This window comes from Aphidius gifuensis, linkage group LG6 (assembly GCF_014905175.1).
Source record: "Aphidius gifuensis isolate YNYX2018 linkage group LG6, ASM1490517v1, whole genome shotgun sequence".
Classification (NCBI taxonomy): Eukaryota; Metazoa; Arthropoda; class Insecta; order Hymenoptera; family Braconidae; genus Aphidius; species Aphidius gifuensis.
In genome coordinates, this window is record NC_057793.1 from 3393179 (window position 1) to 3414737 (window position 21559).

Consider the following 21559-nt stretch of genomic DNA (forward strand, 5'->3'; position numbering starts at 1 on the left):
ATATTCACAGTCAAACTTTTACTTTGATTGGTAAGAAAAAGGGTCGTATCTGAATGAGACTATATTCATGTCATACAATTTTTCTATATATATTTTCAAGCTCAAGCTTTTGCAATTCAACGGTCCAGTCGATCGTCACCACACCATTCATCCCCACAAAACATCTAGCTTTTTTTTTTTTTATCATTTTATTTTATAGTTTATATACACGTATATCCGTTTTGTGTTCACTATCATAATCCTCTTTAGCTTTTTTTATACACAGCCAAAGAAAAGTGTAGTTAAAACTTCTTAAGTTAGAATTGAAAAAAAAAAAAAAAAGTAAACTAGTCATCCTGGTGCCGGCCGTCGACTTTATTGTTAAAGATATAACCATCAAAGTACTCTTATATATTTTCTCTATAACTACCAAGAATTTTTAGAGTTTGTCCTCTCCATCAAGCATATTATTACCTTCATAACGTACGTTTATATATTTATTGATATTACTGGACATTTTGTCTATGTATATTCGTAACTTGATGACAAACCTCGGTATAAAATCAAAATTTTAACTATTTTATTTTTTGCTTCAATTGTTCAAGTTTGATTTGTTTTATCTGGTTGATGATGTCATATTGAAATTTTTTATTATTGTCAATCAAAATTGAATTAATATTTTTATATTTTTTTAGTTTTTCATAAATTTAAAGAGCAAAATATTCAACTGATTTATTTTACTTTTTTTTTTTTTTTTTCGTTTTTCGTTGAGACTTTATATTGATGTCATTCAATTGACATTTGGTTTGCACGATTGTATGAATTTTTTATGATTTTTTGGAGACACAAATTCTTATGCGATCGAACGAAAATTATTTGTTTATATATTGTTGAAAAAAAATTTAAATAATCAATAGAATTTAAGGAAGTCCAGGTTTTATAATCAGTTTGGCAAATTTGATAGTTATTTTGACGACAAAAAGAGGTTTTTATATACCGGAGGTGGTTTTTGTCGTTTTAAATTTGGCAATTTATATTAGCCTCAAAATGAGCTTACACATAATTTTCACACGAGTCATACACTATTTGTGGTTTCAAAAAAAATAAAAATTAACATAAACATAATTTATTATATTTTTTTTTAACCATTGGCTTTTTTTTTCTTTAGCTATTTTTGTAAATATACTGGCAATGAAGTTGAAAATTTATTTTTGGTAAATCAAGACAAGTATTACAGCTGTTGTTGTGTCAAGTAATTTTTCATTTTGTTAAATGACATGACAATGCTAAAGAAACAAAAAAAAAAAAAAAAAAAAATCATGTAATTTTCTAAGGACAAATGAAATATTTGAAGGTTTTTTTATTTTTTTATTAAATTATTATTAGAAACTTGAAAAATGATAACTCATTTGATACTTGAAACAGTATCAACAAAACCTTCAACAAAGATTGTCAATCATTTATGTATTTATACATTTTTTGCATTGTTATATGTAGAGAGTTTGCTGATAAAGAAATAAAAACAATTTTCATGACATTTGCGCAACTGGCGTAACGATTCTACGTTCCATTTCAGCAAACTAGTTTTGTGGTTTTGATATATAAGACAATATTTCGTTGTCCAGTTATCCACGATTCGGTTGTCTGAATCACACTTATCTACAATACAAACTACCCCATATAATACACACATATATATTTTTTCATAAAAATGATAAATTACTTGTCCAACAAACTAAATTGTAAAATAATAAATTTTTTAAACAATTTTCCAACTTTACTTTTCTGTGTTTTATCAACAAGATAAAAAATTTTTAAATTACATTTTTTTTTTTTTAAATGCATAAGTACACAAAGGATCAACATAATATCGAAAAATCTCAAGACAAATATATCAAGTACCACCAGAGATAAAAAAAAAAAAGAAAAAAAAAAATTCTCATTACATTGATACCCATTGATAAATTCTATTTGCACATGAATAAAATGAAAATAAAATAATAAAAAAGTACAAATTTTTTTTAACAGCATATAGTATACATATAGGAAGAAAATTTTCTTCACTAGTATATATCCCATCAGCAAAAATTAAACTAACCATTCCTTCAAGAGAGAGAAGAGACAGAAAAAATAAAAAAAAAAGGAAAAAGCTGTGTAAGCTTGGTATTAGCATTTGATACTTCCTAACATGCCAATATCTATCTACCACACATGGATATAATTTTTTTTTTTTTGTCTCATCTATCAATTTCACAAATATCAATTTAATGAATGAAATTTTTTTCCCTCAGCAAAGCCACACACACACAATCTCTATAGAAAAAAAAAAAAAAAAATGACAACACATTTATTTTCTAGAGGAAAGACAAAATAAAAAAAAACTTGGATTAAAAAATGCAGGAAAAAAAAAAAAAACTGATGATGATGATGATGATGAACATATCAGTTGGTACGAGATGGTGCGTGGTCATAAACGGGGTAAAAGAGAAACTGGGTCATGGCAATGTTGATACCTAGACAACTTGTGTGTGATATATATATCAAGTTGAATAAAGGCCACCACAACGGTAGCTTAGAGCAAACTAAAGTCGCCAGTTTATGCTGAAAAGCCAATAAACCAGTACAGGATAAATTAAACCTCACATATACACAGCATCGATATTTTTAATCAATGATATTTGATTCTATTAATGTTGCTTGATTAGCGTGTGATAATGAAAATGAAACAAAAAAAAATAATAATAAAAAACCAATTTTATAATTTGCAAATTAAAAAAAAAATCAGTTAAATTTATATTTAAATAATTGATACAATGTAAAAAGACATTGATAATATACTTGATGTGATGTAAAAGAAAAAAAAAATGAAAATAATAATAAATGATACTTGGCTTGTAAGTTGACCCACCCTGACTGAGTCGCAATTGATCTCAATTAGATTGTCTTCTTTCACTCCCACCTATATATATATATTAGCGACGACTCTTCCATGACGTTGTAATCTACTTGTTTCACTCCTCTTTTTTTTATTCATTTTATTTCTCTTCCTCCTTCTAATTTTCCTCTACTTCTTCTTCTTCTTCTTCTTCTTTTACTTCGTCTTCAAAAGACTCGATCAATCATCAACTAAAGTATATACATCTTTAATTTTATCTCTTGCATAGAATGTACAATGTACTTACAATAAAAATCAACCAACACAATCAACTTTGTCCTCTTTCGCCACTTATTGAACTTATTGACCCCCGTCATGTAACGCTACATTCTTACCATCATCTCATCATCATCATCATTTTTTTTTTCACTCTACTATCTATGGTTAAATGTATATAAATATTTTTTTAATCCATATTTATTTATTTATATAATTTTTATAATTTTCATTTATCTTTTGTCTAACAGAATTATGGAGTAATAAGAGCATCATATTAAAACCTAAAGCAACACACACAAGATCCAAAGATAGAGCTTGGGAAAAAAAAATAAGAAACACTTGGATCCAATTGCACGAGTGCCACCTGTTGCAAATATGTTACGAATAAAACTTGAGAATATATAACATGATAGTGATGAATAAAAATAATAAAATATATTTACTAAAATTCATATCTGGATATATTATATCAACTGTTTTATATATTCGAAATTTATTATAAAAATTTATGTTTTCTTTAATGTTGACTGTCTGAGACATTTTCATCTTGATTTTGTAAAATTAATTAATATTTGTAATACGCATTGAGTAATTGAGAGATACGAAATTATTTTATTTTTTTATTTTTTTCTTCCAGAGAAAAAAAAGGAGAGCTTGATGTTTCCGCTTGTCTGATTGCATCAATTTTCAATTCAACACTTGACGATGAATTTTCTTGGATTATTATTTTTTTTTTAGAAACATCATCATTCAAGTTTAAAAAAAAAAAATTAAATTTATATATAATTAGCAAATGTCTTTAGCAGAACAACACGTTTGCATGATTGAGCATTTAATTTGAATTATTATTTTTGTTTCATGTAGTTTTATAAATTTTTTAAAATTTATAAAAATTAAAAAAGGGTGTATTTGATTGACATTTATGATGAATAATATTTTGACATTTTTAAGAGGGTTGTTTGAGGTAAAAATTTATTTTTTTTCTTTGTTACAATTTTGAGCTTAATAAACAAAAAGAATTATATCACAGGGGGAAAATATAAATATGATAAGGTCAGATAATTGATTTATTCAGTGATGTAACTTGAAAATGTTGATAAAAGATAAAAGAAAAAATTTAAAAAGTCAAAACAAATATTATATATTTTGTGATTGAAGTATAAAATATATTTTTATCTTTATTTATCTTTGTCTGATTTTCTTTGTTGTGTTTATTTAGTGTTCAATAATAGCTGTCAAATTTTTAAATATTTGGTAGACAGTAAAATTATAAATAGTCTATTAATTATTATATATTTAGAATACCATAAATATAATTTTCTTAGCGATATTAACTACCGTCTTTGTTCAATAATATGCAAATGACATTTCACATCATCAATTCTTAAAATAAAAAATTTAATTTCATACTTTCATAGTTTTATTTTCAATCAATTAATTATTAAAATAAATTAGCATTTGAAAATTTTAAAAAATCATAAAATTAGTTATTGATAATAATTTTGGAATATTATTTTTTTTATGTTATTAATTATATGATTGTTAAAAAATCATATTAAATATTTGTCAAATTTAATTCATTTAAAAATAACAGTCAAATATATTAAAAAATTTTTTAATAAGGATAATTAAATTTAGCAAATTTAGACTTTAATTAAATTTTTGAAAAATATTCAATTTTAAATTAAAATATCAATTAAAAAATTTGTAATTAAATTATTCAATTTATTTTAATTATTTTCTTTTTAATTTCACAAAAAGTTTTCATCAAATGACATAATTTAATTATTATCATTTTTATTATTATTAATTATCATTGTGATAATATTAAAATTTCATAATATCCAAAATCAAGATAAAAAATTTCAGACATAAATTACAAATCAATATTACAAAAATTGTCGCATCAATAAAAAAAAGCGATACATTATCTTCTATAACATATTATGTGACCAAGAAAAAATGTATATAATTATTAATTTTTTACAAATAAAAAATCATAGAATACATATTAATTTAAATGTAATAATAATTATTTTTCATTTGAATGTCACACTTTGATGTTAATGTTAATATCATTTGTGAATTTATGCTTCAACAAGTATTCTGTGTAATCTTCTTATGTAACTTTATTGTGATTCGTTGTGTCTACTAACCATCCCCGGCCTTAATTCAAATGAAAATAATAATTATAATATTAATCTAGTTTTTTTTTTCTGTTAAAAAAAACATGAACAACGATGAAGCACCTTTACATTATACAGTTTACACATACCTTCAACTTTTTTGTATGTATAAAAATTACTAACAAATAAAAAAAGTTGAATAAAAAATATAGAAATTATTAATATACAATAAGCAAATTATATAGAATTTAATGACATACAGATTTTTCATATTTAATCAAACTTAATAATCAAAAATAAAAAAAAATAGGAAGCAAATTTATATGTACACACCAAGAGTGACTATGTCATTAAATTCTTATGATGATAAATTATTCAAAGGGTCCATCATCAGGTGTATACAGAAAAAACATATACATATACATTAAAATCGTTATCATCAGGTGATATTTATTTGAAGTTATTCAAATGCAGGTTTAATAAAAAAAAAATATTTAAAAAAACAAATCTGATAATTGCAGATCTACATTAGATTATTTATTGTTGTAAATTTATTCAAAAAGATGGGTCACTTTGATTTTTTTTTTTTTTTTGCAATGACGTGCTCAAAGATAATTATTTATTACCACGAAAGCCAACACCCACATACACATTAATTTAAAACACATAATTTTTTACCTCAAAAATGGATAAAAAAAATATTACGACTTAATTCTTTTTTTGTTTTTAGAAAATAACAGATAATTTTTCATTAAATTTTTAAAATATATTATTGAAGGATATTGTGCAAAATAAAAATTATGAAATAACAAGAACAACTCTTGAGAAAAAGGGAAAATTTACCGTTAGGTCTAAAACGATTCCATTGATATAGGTTTTAGAAAGGAAAAAAAAAATGGATTCTATTGAAATATCTATATTTGGAATTTAAAAATTAGAAGAACAGGTAGATGCACACAAAAAAAAAAAAAGGAAAAAAATATGCCACGAATAGCTTTATGTTCTTGAAAAATGTTTTTATATATATTATATTTTTATTTTTATCTCTTAAAAATAGAAAAAGAAATTACTATAGAAAAAAATAAGGAAAAAAAAAAAAAAAGAATATTGGCTTGGTGTCTGTGGCAAAATTCGATCAACTCGTTTATTTTTGTATTTGCATATAAACGAAGTAGCCCAGATGAAAGCAGCTGAGATTGGCCTCATATAATAAAATTTCTGCTTCACAAAAAAAAAAACTGTATATTGTTGAGTTAAATATAAAAATAAATTACAAGTATCGCAACAATGATTTTCATAAAATAGAAAATTCGGACAATTTATTATTATTACAAAAATAGATTATTTCAAAAAAAAAAAAAAGATAAATTTAGATTTTAGACAACCCTTTCGTTTGATTAAATCTATAACTGATAAATTTTATTCTAAAAATACACCCCCATAAAATTATTCAGCCTTTAACAAAGAAAATAAAATACAATCAAATAATTGTGTGACATCAGAAATATTATTGAACAGCTGTCATACAAAGTGAGAACTGAACAAAAAAAAAATCAACCCTTCTCATTGGCAGTATCATTATTTTATGAAAAGAAAATAATTCACAGGAACACAACAATTAATATCTAAAGATTTTTAATTATTTATATTTTTTTTAAATATTATTTTCAATAACATAATTTGTCATTTTAATTATCCATGATAATTTAAATACCTGATAAAATTAAATGCCATGTAAAATAGTAAAAATAATGTATTAATTACTTTTTAACAACCAATTATAATAATTGTTTAAATAATAATTTATTTATGTAAAATAAATACTATTTTCATTAAATTTAAAATTATCTATTCAATCAAAATTATATATTATAAAAAATTAATTAATTGAATATTAATTTATATGCACACAGTGAATTAGTTGTTGAAAATTTTATAATAAATTTCGAGTACTTTTACCAATCATGTGTGTAACATATAAATAAATATATTTTTAATAACCCACCTATATTAAATATGTCGCATATATACAAATTTTGCGTGTTCAATCATACGAGATAAATTTTCAAGTGTAGTGGAGCATGCCCGTAAATATATGCGTGAATAACTGAAATTCCTAGTAAATAATATTTATATTATCAATGCACCTGTCCACCTGATCCTATTTTTTTATTTTTTTTTTAATAATTTATACTTTGATTTTATGTGTATATATTTTGTCTCATGTATCTCATTAATATATTCATAAATATTCCACGACAAATATTTTATATTAATTCCCCAAGACTCTCTCTCTCGCGCGAATCGATCAATTGATTTTTTGTCTTAAAAAAAAAATTATTTTCATATTAAAATTATTGTTATTGTAAAATTAGCTTGTTGATTTTTTTCTCTTATCAAGTCTTTGCCGGATTTGTCAGATATCAATGATAAATGTTTTTTTTTTTTTAATTTTTTTTGTATATTTATTTATTTCGACCGGAAAAAAAAATTTTGTTTTAGCGGATGTGAGTAGGTGGTGGTGGTGGTGGTGGTGGTGATGACATGTAGAAATTTTTATATTTAAAAAAATTATATAGTCTTGGATTGTATTTCAACAGGAGTATTTGTATAATATAGATATATTAATGTGCATATGATATTTGAAGGTGAAGCAGAGGAAGATTTTTTGCTGACGTCAGACGTCTCAACCTTGAGGATCAACCTCGGACAATATGCGTCTGCGTGTTCCAGTAAAATTTTTGTTACTTTTTTATTTTTTATTTTATTTTACTATGCGATCATCGTTTTAATATGTGAGCATATAGGATTTACTTGAACTTGAAAATTAATTTATATTTATTTATTTTTTTTTTTTACTCTTTTTATAACACAGACTGTCTATGGATTGTCTGGATTGATTTTATCAAAAAAAAAAACGAGTAAAAATATTATAAAATACATTATGTTTATGTTATTTAATTAAATTTTAATTTGATGGAAATTATTTTCTTTTTCCAATAATTATTCAATACAAGTTATTATCATTTAAAAATCAATTAGAATTTTCTTTCTTTTTTTTATTTATTTATTATTATTATTATTTATTTACGTAAATAAATAACTTGTTTATAAACTTGTATTTATTTATTATCAATAAATGATAAACATCATAAACAACTAAACAATCTGGCATTATCACAAAAAGAAAGTAAAAAAAAAACAAAAACAATAGTAAAATAATTATAAAATTTTCAAATTTAAATAAAAAACAATATAAAAAATAGATGAAAAATAAATAAAACTGAATATACATAGGTATTTATAAAAAAAAAAAAAAATTCAAAAATAAAAAATTTATAAAGAATTTAAAAAAAAAAATAACGATCAAAGTACAATATCCTTGAATTTTATGCGTTTAGATGTAAAACGTCATTTTGTTGACGGCGATATTTTGCGCATCAAAAAAATTGTCAGAGAGGTTTTTTTTTTTGATATATATGTCGTCGTTATTAATAAATTTAATATTTTGAATATCAACAAAACGGAGAACCACTGGGTGATCATTTAATATGACATGCGTGTGTATGTTGCAAGTGACATTAAATGAAGCAAAGAAAATAAATTTAAAAAAAAAAACGGCGTATTAATACGTATATTGAGTATGTAGTATGTGAGTAATAGTAATAGTATTAGTTGTTTAAAGAGCATCCGATTGAAAGAATCGTTAGTGCAACATCACAGCAGCTAAAGAACAAGTTGCATGTTTGACGTCATTTTGCATCATCACACACACACACCTACTCACTCACGACATGCTACTTTGCAATTTTTATTTGCCCTCCAATTTTGTCTTTCAATATAATTATTACTTTTTAATATCAAACCACCGACAGACACCAATAAAATAACAATAAATTATATTATTTTTGATTTTTTTTTTCTTTTTTTTTTTTCAATATTTTTATAATAAATACTTAATTTGATTAAAAAAAAAAAATTAATTTCAATATTACAAAATGTATGTATATATAACTAATGAAATAATAATAAATAATGTTTTTTTTTTTTCATTTTTTTCATGTTAAAAAGTTAATGAAATAAATATATTTTTTTTTTATATAAGTAATCGAAATATAAAATTTTTTAAATTTTAATATTGAAATATATTTATTTATGTAAAGTTTAATGATATTTTTAATTTTTTTTTAATGGATTTTAAATGAAAATATTATTGCACTTGTTTTTTATATACGCATGTGTGTTGAATATATTTTTATTTTTTATAATGAATTAAAAAGAGAGCGATTGATCGTTAATAAAAAATTGAAAAAATTATTATTAAGCCAAATAATTATGATAATAAATACAAGTAGTTTAATGGAGTTTGATAAAATTAATGACAAGTTTTTTATAAATATATAGACCTCATGTAAATTATAAAAATAATAATAGTAATAATAATATTAAACAAAAAGACTAAAAAAATTTTTTTTTCACTTAAAAAAATATAATTTTAGATTATGAAATATGTTTATTGTTAAATACACACAAGTATATATTTTATTTATTTATTATTTTTGTTACTGTTTTTTTATTTTTTAAATTTAACAGCATAAGTTTGCCGTTATATTTAGATATTTTTTAAATGACAAAATAAATTTTTTTTGTTCACTGATGTGAATTTTGTTCATGACCTTACCAAAGAATTTTTACATTGATGATATAATATTAATCATACAATGTTGTTTTGTTTTTTTTTTTTTTTTTCTGTATTTAATTTTATATAAGTATTAATTTTTTTTTTTTTTTGGGTGTGTTATTTGTGCGTTTATGCTGTAAGAAAGTCGTTTTTTTTTTTTATTTAAATATAAAACTAACTAATATATTTATCAATTTTATTTATTAATTTTTTTTCTAAGAATATTAATTATTATTATTTTTTTATCAACTAAACTCACGGTTTTCCCTGGAATTAATAAAAATATTTAAATAAAACAAAAGCCCAGTGTGTCTATTTGTAGAAGTTTTTTAAATAAATTTTAATTTTTTTTTCTTTCTATTCACAGCATAAATAATATTTAAACATGAAATATAAAAACTTGAAAATTATATTATTATTTTTCAATTCAAGCAAATTGTAATGGAAAAAAAAAAATCATATATATTTTTACTAGTAGAGTACCAATTTGGATATACTACAGTCTAATAAATAAATAACGTTTTAAAAATAAAATAAAACAATGATTAAAAAAAATTTTACGAAGCAAAATTTTTGGCAAACAAGCCAACAAATATTTCTCATATTTCAAAATTCAATTTTCTCTGTTAAAAAAATATATTACCCCGTGTGATAATCATTTAAAAAATTACTTTTCAAAAAATTATTGGAAGTCTACCAAAACTTGGCAAATTAAGATATAATCTGTGCGAAAATTTCAAATGCAACTTGAATCTTGATAAATATATAATTATTATTATTTTCAAAACTAATAAAAAATAATGGATTATTAATTTTATTTTCTTCCTCTCTCTATCTTGGCCTGTTTTTATTTATTTTTTTTTTTTTTTTCTATATATATTTTGCCAAGTTGATCTCATTTGATTTATCGTTATCGGTGCAATAAACGCCCGCAGTTGTATTTACGAAATGAAATGAAACAGAGTTACAAGTGAAAGAAATAAATATATATAAAAAAAATAAAAAAATAAAAATACGGAATAACCCATACCAATGACGTTTCAAAAAAGCCCACTGAACATCAGCAACAAGTTGCCCATTTGTGTTTTGCTATCGCTTGTTTAAAGCCTCACTCATTTCTAGGAGAGGGTTAAAGAGGCTTGGAAGGAGAAAAAGGGTGTCACAATATTATTACCCTTTCAATTAAATATATTTTTAAAAAATATTAATAATTATTTTTAATTGTTATCATTTAAATCATTGATAATAAAATTAATAATATTATAAATTTAAATATATATTTATCGAAATTTTTTTCTTATTTTACTATATACATAATATTATTAATTAATTATTGTTATTATTGTTAATTTGAATTATGGTAAATTAGGATATTCATTGAACCGTTATTTTGTAATGATGATAAATATACATTGAGACATTGGTAAATAGCATGACAACGAAACATCGAAGGACGTGGCAACCGTGGCAAGATGATAACCTCCGTCAAGTCCCCCCAGGCGATAACACTCACTTATCATTTTTTTGATTTTTTTTTTTACTTTTTATTATATATACTGTTTCGAATGCTTTCGTATATAGTCTACTTACCTATTTTATTATTTTTTCTTTCTCCGTCTTTTTCTATTGATTACGAAATATAATTTTTGAGTATTAAATAATTTCAAGTTAAAAAAAAAATTAATTATCGCTTTTTAATTTGAACAGGAAAAATTTTTTTTTTTATTTCTTATCAGTCGTTTTGGGGGGTTTTTTTTTATTTTATTTTTTTGTAGGTATCAGTAAATTTAATAATTTAACAAAGTCTTAGCTAAATGAATAATTACTACTAATTTATTTAGTTAAATTTGTTAAATTGTAAAAATACATAAAAATAATTTTTTTCATTTTAAATAAAACCAATATATAATATTATTTTTTATAAAACTTGATTTTAACTTTAATTTGTAGAATATTTCATTGATAAGATTAGAATATCAAGTTTATCTTTAATATTATAAAGACAATTTAAATTTCAAGAAAAAAACTAACATAAAATTGCTATTAGTTTATAAATTAATAAAAAATATTATTAAATTTTTCAAGACATTAAAAAGTTTTTTTTTTATTTTTAATAATATAAGTGAAAAATAAAATACTTGAATGCATGAATGAAACACAACACACCTCCATGTTATACTATCAATTTAATATTATGATAATTTGTTATTATTTTCATTGACTATTGTTGATTATTTATTTTTTAAATTTCTCTTGTTGTTCATGCGTCTGGCAAATAAAACTCGTATGTTTTATTTTATTTTCGGCAGGTTTAAATGGACAAGTGTAACTAAATTGGCATTGTCAAGATGTTTAGTAGGCATGTAGTAGTGTGACAGAAAAAATATTTGACATGATAAAACATCATTGATACATAATGATAAGAGATAATTTAATCAACTCGAATAGACAGATGAATGTCTCAGCTGCTTTGATCACAAAACAAATCTACAATAATTTATTAATTTGTCTATAAAATAGTATATATATTATGTTCTAAATTATATGAAAAATAATTAAATATAAATTGTTAAATTATTTCAACAATAATATCAGTTAACAGCTTATCATAAACGTACTTTTCCAGATTTAATCAATCACAATCAGAGGTCACTCATAATCACAACATGCACTTGATATATAAATATTTATTTTTTTTTCTCTAAAATACTATATTTTCAGCTTGATAACATCAATCTACCAAAGACAACTGTCTCAAGTATATAATTTAATATAAACAAAACAAATATATATACAAAAAAAATCATAACAACAATAAATTCTACAAAAAAATATGAAAAATATTTTTATATTGAAAATAAAATCAAACAAATCAAGTAAATTGAGCATTTTTATTTGGCATCTCTGTACCTATTGAGCCAAAAAAAAATATGAAATGAATAAATTCAAATATAGGCTTATTGTGTACATAGAAAAAAATATGTACATGTAAATAATATTTTTACTTCAAAGACGAGTAAGAAAACCGTGCGTCACACGTGTCGCAGAAAAAAAAGAAAAAAAAAAACAGAGTCATTGCCGTGACTTATGAGACACGGAAATATTTTATTCTATCTTTTTTTATTTGATATATCTCTGTCATCGTAATCTATCCTATATATTTTTCATTTTTATTCATATAAGAAAAAAAAAAAAATCAAAAATATCTTATTAAAAATATTTGCCAAAAAATATAAATTCAAAGTCAATATGTAATATTATTTTTTTGTTCAATTTAAATGAAATTTTTTATATGAAATTATTAAAATAAATAATATAGCTTTTTTTTAAATATATCACGCGATTAATATGTACATTTAAATTAATTAATTTTATGGGGTTAATAAATTACTGGAAAATCAGGCTAATGGTTATTCAAAAAAGTTGAAGAAAAAAAAAAAAAATGTATATTTAGTTTTATTTAAAAATATGCGTGTACAGTGTCATATGGTATGTACACATTGATGTAGATTGTTGTGTAACTTGATAATTTTAAATTACGCATGCAAGAAACGAAGGCAAGATACGTCGTAGCTGAGTAGCATAGACATGATCAGTTTGATTTGGCTGCGGTGTGGTGGTCTCGCGGTCAGCCGGATCATAGGTCGTCATTGACAATGCGTGTCACCACTATATACATTCAATCATCATCATAAAAAATATATATATATATAACTAAACGTTAAGAGCAAAAAAAAAAAAAAAAATTTCAAAGGAAAATCGTAATTCCATCATTATTAAAAATTGCATACGCATTTAAATTTTTAATTTTTTAAATTTCTTTTTTTTAAATTTGCGCTATGTATTGAGGAAAAAATTTTTTTATTAATACAAAATTATACGTAGTAGTAAAGAGACATAGTATATATATTTTTTTGACATGTGTATTTAATTTTTGTTGAAGTATGTTATGTAATTTGGGGCTCGACAATGTTGCTATCGTGTCACAAAATTTATGGAGAGTCTTGAGCAATAGTCACACACAACGATAATTATCATTTTATATATGTATCATTTTTTTTTTTTTTTTTTAATACATGCGTGTTATCAAGCACTATCGTTGATATGAAATTTCAGTCTCATGCATTTTTTTTTTTTTTTTTTTTCATTTAAATAGACAGAGAGAGAAGGGGGAAAATAATTAAGTCAAACTTTGAAAAACGATATGGTTTATACGTGGCAGTCTATGATGTATTTGATGTATTTTTTTTTTTTAATTTATATGTAGTATATTTGATTGTTTATAGAATTAGTCTGATAAAAAATATATATATATAATTTAAAGAGTTAAAAAAATAGGTATTAATGCGTGTCTGCAATGTAAACGCACGTGTCGAAATAATATACTTGATTATGACATTGATTTACCAAACGAATTATTTAAAAAAAAAATATTATCATCATGGGGATTATAAATTTTTAAAAATAATAATTATTATTTGTACTATGAATATTTTTATTATCTAAATTATCATTTATTCAAATAAAATTATATTAAAATAAAATTTTATTTTTGACTAAAATTAAATACACAGCAGCAATTATTATGATAAAAATAATTCATCAGGAATATTTTTAAATTAAAAAAAAAATATACACACGTGCTTGTGAAAAAGAAATAAAAAAATTTTAAAAGAATTTGCAAAATGATAATTAAATACATATTAAAACAAAAAAAAATAAAAAAAAATAAATTTATTATTGTAATATAAAATTTCGGAATGAAAGAAAAGAAAAAAAAATATATCTATTGATTAATAAAAATAATAATAATAATAACTAATCAACTGATAAGAAAAAAAAAAAAAAATCTAAAAAATTTGTCATTGGTTTTTTTAAAAAAGAAATAAAAAAACCCAATGACTAAAAGTAAAATATAGTTTTTTTTGTTTTCTTATTATTATTAAAGATAATATATTTTTTTGTTTACGATAAAAAAATGTTTTATCTAATTAATAAAAACATTTTTCAAGCAATATTATTGTCAATATATTTTTTAATTATATCAAATAAAAAAAAAAAACAAATAAATATAATAAAAATCAACTTAAGATTGTGCATTGAGTTGACAAGCCCCTTGTCTCAAGCTCATTTATTGTTTATAAAATTATTATTATTATAACTATTTTTATATTTCGATAGTAATCAACTTCCCTTTCACGTGTCTCAACTGTAACCTTGATTCCCCAAGTATTTCAAATTTTTATGATTATTTTTCCAACGCACACACATGAAAAATAAAATATAAATGTTGGCATTAATATTACAGCATTGATGAGCAGAAAATCCAGCAACAAAAAATACCATATGCCACTTGTGTATTAAAAACCCAATGTGATGGTTATTGTCGGATATTACACATTTGATTTACTTAACCTGGATTTAATATTTACCAAAAGTCTATATATCTACTGTATTATTCATTTTGCCATATACAAAAATTTAATATTAATTGATAAAATAATTATCAAGTATATTTTTTAATAGAAAATTATAAAAAATAGATACGTGTTTATATTATTAACTAGTTTTTAATTTATGAGGAAGAAAAAAAATTGATTAATTAATTTATAATCAATACAGGCGCACCTTGAATTTACTATACTCCAAGTTCGTATCAATCAAGTTGAGAAAAAATTATTTGACGTATTTTATTATTGAAAAATCAGGAATATAAATGCATCATAAAAATATATATGCTAATGCTTTTAAACGATTGATATCGGTTGTACATGTTTTTATTTATGAAATCAAAAACATCTTGATATATTTTTTTTTTTATTTTTATGGTTTATATGTTGAGCTTGTACAGAGTGGCTCAACAAGCTACCTGTTGCGCTCTTCTTCAAAATTACACTCACCCTTTATTAAAACTTGAAATAATTATTTTTATTTTTTTTTTTGAATTATTAATTAATTTATAAATAAAATAATTAAATGTAATTTTTTTTTTTTAAATAAGATAAAATAAAAAGGAGAAATAATAATTTTAATTATATTATCATTTTTTTTTTTCATCAAATTTAGATTATGTACAAATTAAAAATAATATGTAGTTTAATATTTAAAAGATGTGTCTTTTTTTTTTACATTTTATTTCAGTGTAATAAAAAAAAAATAAAGTGATATATTGAAGTTAAACAATGTAGACATATAAACACACGCTAAAAATAAATTTCTAAATAAAATTATCTTAATTTTGGTTAATATGTTGAGTATAAATCAAAAGCGCGATATTAAAGTTTGAGTAAAATAATAATAAAAATAAAAAAATAATATTACGAGTGGAAAATTGTGTGTGATAAAGATAAGATGTAGTGAGACGATGATTTTTTTTATTTTTTATTTTTGGTTAAATTGGGTGTATAGAGAGGCAGATTATTTTACAACTGTTTTGTAGGCCAGTCTAACATTTCACGATGAGCAAAGCTCACTTGTAAGAGTTGGCAAGTATATATAGTATACACTGATGTACATAAGACAAACCTTCTCTCTGGACTAACTCTCCAAAGAGAAGAGTTGTAAGTTGAGTGTGGAATAAATGGCACGCGAGGTCATTGCCTCGAATCCAAGATCGGATCATTTCTCGCCCATCAAAATGCATTCGTTTAAAAAAAAAAAAAATATAAAATTTAAATTTAAAACTTTATATTCTTTCACATAGAAAATTTTTAAATATATTATTTTTAATAAAAAACAATTTAAAACCAAAAAACATATGTTTAAATTTTTTTTTTAATTAATCAGGAAGTCGATAGCTATTTTTTAGCCATGAAAAATTATCAATAATATATGTTCACACTTGTAATGACAAATTACAAATTAAATAACGAAAAAAAAATTAAAATAAATATTTATTTTTTTTAAAAAAAAAAGAATATATATTGGAAAATTTTCAAGGCAATTATTATGTTTTTTTTTAATTTTTTGTTCGAAATGAAAGAAATGAAAAATTATTAAATTTTAAATATTAAAAATATATGTAATAATAAAAATAATAATAGCTGTATATAATAAAGATGCATGAAATAACTGCAGACATTACTTTGCAAGGACGATAAATGAGATAGCCGTTATATACAGATGATTTAAGTTTATTAGTCGACAAGTTGACATTTTATTATTTCCCTTTACGTCATTATTAAATTTGCTCAAGTCTGTCCATGGTCCATTTACGTATTAAAATTTACAAAAAAAATACCAAAACAAAGCACCTCATGTTACTCAAAATATCGTATATCCCATCTGTTTTAATTTCAATACACACACAATACAGATTTCAGACAAAAAAAAATTAAAAAGAAAAAATTCAACCCACTAAATTTCGTGGGAAATAAAATAAGATTTAAAAATCATGATAAAATAATAATAATAATAATAACAAACAATTGCAAATGAAAAAAAAAAAAAAAACCCTCAATAAATGTGTTTTTAATTATTTAAAATATCAACTGTTCCAATAAGTTGAGAAAAAATTATAATCAACATATATGATAAATATAAAAATGCCTTTCGCCTCATGCATGCTGCTGTTTTTTTAATACATATATAAATTATTATGCTTAAAATGAAACTATAGTTTAACATTCAAACTGTACAGTGGTTATAAAACCTCTACACATATGAATTTATTTAAAAATATTAAAGAGCGAGACAGTGAGTAAAATATAAATAAAGAAAGAGATATGAAAGCTGCTGGTGGCAATCCAAGATGTTTAAAAAGAGAAAGACAGTGTCATATCAAAATCGTTTCACATTTGATTTAAAAAAAAAAAAAATATAACAAGATATAAATAAAAATAAAAAAATATTATTAGAGTATATATAATATTCTCAATGTTTATGTACATGGCATAATTAAAGTGACAAAAAACGAATAAAAATAAAAAATAATTTTACGTAAAATAACGTGTAGTGGCAACGATGCAAGAAGAAGAAGAAGAAGAAGAAGAAGAAATTTCTTGCTTGCTAAAATAACGTGGATGGAAAGTCAACGTTTAACTTTTTTAAAAAATTTGCAATATGCAATTGCGTTTCGCACACTGGCCAAGCCGGATTTAACCGCAAGATTCATTGGAAAATTACTTGGATATATGTCCGTCAAGTATGCAATTCACATATACACATACGGCCAATCAACAGTTATACATATACTCACTTTGATGATAAGAAAAAAAAAATAAATATCAAATGGAGTAGTCAGGTGGGTTTATCGTATAACTTGATTTATCAAAATTGTGAGAGAGAATTTATATGGCAAACGGCACTAGCCACGTGCAATATATTATTTATTCCATCTTTTTTTTTTTGACTCTATACATGGTCTTGATATAACGGAAAGTTTGGTATCTCTTGCTTTATTTTATTTATTTATATATAGGTATATATTTTCTTAATAATTTTGCTGCTGCGCGATGCGAGAATGCAGATGCCAAGAGACGGCCTTGGTATATTATATGCCACACGCAGTAGCCTCACCTCCAATTCTATCTTCATCATCATCATCATCATCATTATTCTACTGTACGTTATATCACGATATTATTACCATCAACATAACGCCACTCATAATTCAATAAATAAATTTTTTCATTTTACAAATTACTTTCTTTCTCTCTCTCTCTCTCCTCTCTCCCTCTGTCTCTCTATTATTATTTATTTATTTTTTTTCTATTTCATTGATACTCGTCATTATCGACTAAAACTAGTAGCAGGTAGTTTAATTTTAATATAAATAAAAAATAGTAAATTAAAATTTATAAGTAGAAAAATAAAATTAAAAAAACCATAAAAACTTATTTAATGAGATAAATTTTTTCCTCAATCTTATATGATCTTAGGGTACACACACAATTTTATATACGCATGTTTGGCCTTTGAATATGTCGTAATATTATTTTATGCCGTTCTTTTTTTTTATTTTGGATAATTTATTAATTCGTATGAGGAAAAAAAATTTTAAAATTAATTTATAAATATTATAAAATGTTGAAAAAAAATAATAAAAAAACTCACCTTCCATCCAGCACTACTGTTACTATCACCCTTGTCCATGAAATATGAAACATTGTGTACCATCCATTCATATATTTGTGACAATGTTAAACGATGTTCTGGTGCGCTTGTAATAGCACTTGTTATTAAATCAGCATAACTCAAATTACCCCATGCATTTCTACGTGATGAATTTTTTTTAATATTATTATGATGATTACCATTTGAATTTAATTGTCCATGTTGTAATTCAAGTTCACAATCTTCACTTTCTTCTTTGACAACGTCAATGCCAATATTTGATATTATTGTGTTGCCATCAATATAACCATCTGGTCTTTGTGTTGGCCATGTATTTGAACGTGCTCTTGGTAGTGGCTCAAAACCATTTTCAAGTTCAAATGAACCCTGTGGTGTATGAGGCTGTTGATTTTGCAGAGGTGATGTATTACCAGGTATAACAATTGAATTATTACTGTCAATTGCACTTGTATCCATTTTTATTTTTTTATTATTATCAGGTTTAATTTGACTAATTTTTGCTTATTTTGTTGGTAAACAGCTGGATGATATTATTGGAGTAGGCTTACAAAAATATAAATAAATAAAAAACATCTATGGAATTTTTATAGTCGAAAAAGGAAAAAAGTAACGGGGAAGATGTTAGTAGAAAGAGTGACGGGATTTTTGGTTTTTTTTTTTTTTTTATTATTTTTTTATTTTCAACAAGGGAAGGAGCAAAGGGGATGGAGGGGGTAAAGCACGTGGTCCAACAGTGTTTATAAAGCAACAGTCACGTGGTCATGTTTTGAATGAAATTTTGCAATTTTTTTTTTTTTCCACAATTGAAAACAACAAATTATTATTGTTTTTTTTTTTCGTTTTTTTTTTTAATCTTTTTTAATTAATCAATAAATAACCCCGTTGAAAAAATTCTACGTTTTAATTTATATAAATTTTTTTTTTATCTTTTATAAATAAATAATATTTTTTTGTCAATATTATTTTAACTTTTAGTGTTTTTTTTTTTATATATATTTTCACTTTTTTTTTTTTTTTCTTTTATGTTATCTTGAATCGATGATCTTGATTTTATAATGATATATAAATTTTTTATTTATTTATTTATTTTCGAGACAAAAAAAATAAAAAAAATAAAAAAAATGTCAAAGAGGTGATTTGATCAGTTGAGAAGATGATATTTATTTAAAAGAGTAACACACAGACACTGTCGATTATACACTAACACAAAGTGGCCAACAACAACGCGCTTAAATTTCCCAAAGAATCTCAAGGACGATGACGCCTTTGGTAACTACTCTCTGGCAACGTTTTGCTCCCGCCACTAGCCACACACCGCGTGGAATTTCACGTTAACTTGGATCGACTCTCTTGCACGAACATACGATTACATACTCTTATTTTTATTTATTTATTTTTTTTTACTTATACGTCTCGAAATATTATTTATTTTTTTATTTTTGACTGACTGATTAAATATATATGATATTTTAAATATTGTTTATTGTCTTGATTTATATTTTTTATTATTTTTTTTCAAGCCGGATATTAAGATTCACTGGAATCAGTGCAACACGACAACCAACAATTTTTTAATCATTTTAAATATCGAATGTCTATAAATAACTATAAATACATATAAATTTATTAATCTTGTTTAAACTTTGAACTGAACACAACTTATTACACCACAGATGAGAAAAAAAAAAAAAAAAAAGAAAAATTTTTTCTCTTTTTATTTACTCAAATTAAATTAACTCTTTTTTTTTTTTATTTTTAATATTCACAAAATTAATCAAATATAAATATTTAATAGTCTTTTTTTTTGTCAAGAAAAAATTGAGTAATTAATTAATATTTTAATTTTTTTTTTTTTAGTACGAGGGATATATTTGAAATGTAATATTTATATTTTTTTTAAATTAAACACGAGGTCGTCAATTGCGTCTCATAGAACAGATTAATTTGATCGAAAAAAAAATAATAAATTAATATATAAACAATTAAATGAAGTTACCGGCAAGGCAGCACGGCGAGTACTGTTGGTCACCGATAACTGGTTTTTCACGAGTTCTCGTTTACTCGTTTTAGTCAAGCCGATTTAATACGATTTTACTCGAGTATTACCGAATCAAGTTACTCCGACGATGGAAATTTGTGGCGCCTGACTTGACTTGCTTCTTTCAATTTCCCTTCTTCCTCCACCCCCCGCCTGGTTGGTTTTGTCTGTTCCCACCCACCTTTCCATTACTCTATCTCTTAATCCCCACCACAATATTATTAATGTGTTAAAAACTCACCGCTCCTTTTGCGACATCCCGCTGTATATTGCCGCATCACCACCTATATATATTTTTTTTTTTTTTAAATTTTTTCCTGCGAATAAAAAAATATATTTTGCGGATGCGGTGCGTTTGGAACTCAAAGATTATATTCCCGCTGCGTGTGATGGAAATAAAAAGAGGGAGAACATTTTTTTAATTTTTTTTAGAGAGGTAGTGGTAATGAGGTGTCGGAATGAGCCGAAAAAAAAAAAAAAAAAAATTACTCCAAAATTAAAAATAT

General features: G+C 23.3%; 1 protein-coding gene across 1 annotated transcript in view; it reads right to left on the reverse strand.

Moving 5' to 3' along the window:
• The window catches only part of LOC122858893 (forkhead box protein O), a 31591-nt gene extending 10528 nt beyond the window's left edge, over positions 1-21063 (reverse strand). The window contains exon 1 of the mRNA XM_044162116.1: positions 18995-21063. Within this exon, the coding sequence (XP_044018051.1) occupies positions 18995-19471 (477 nt within the window). The 5' untranslated portion in view covers positions 19472-21063. The remainder of the gene's footprint in view (positions 1-18994) is intronic.
• Between the last annotated feature and the right edge of the window lie 496 nt (positions 21064-21559).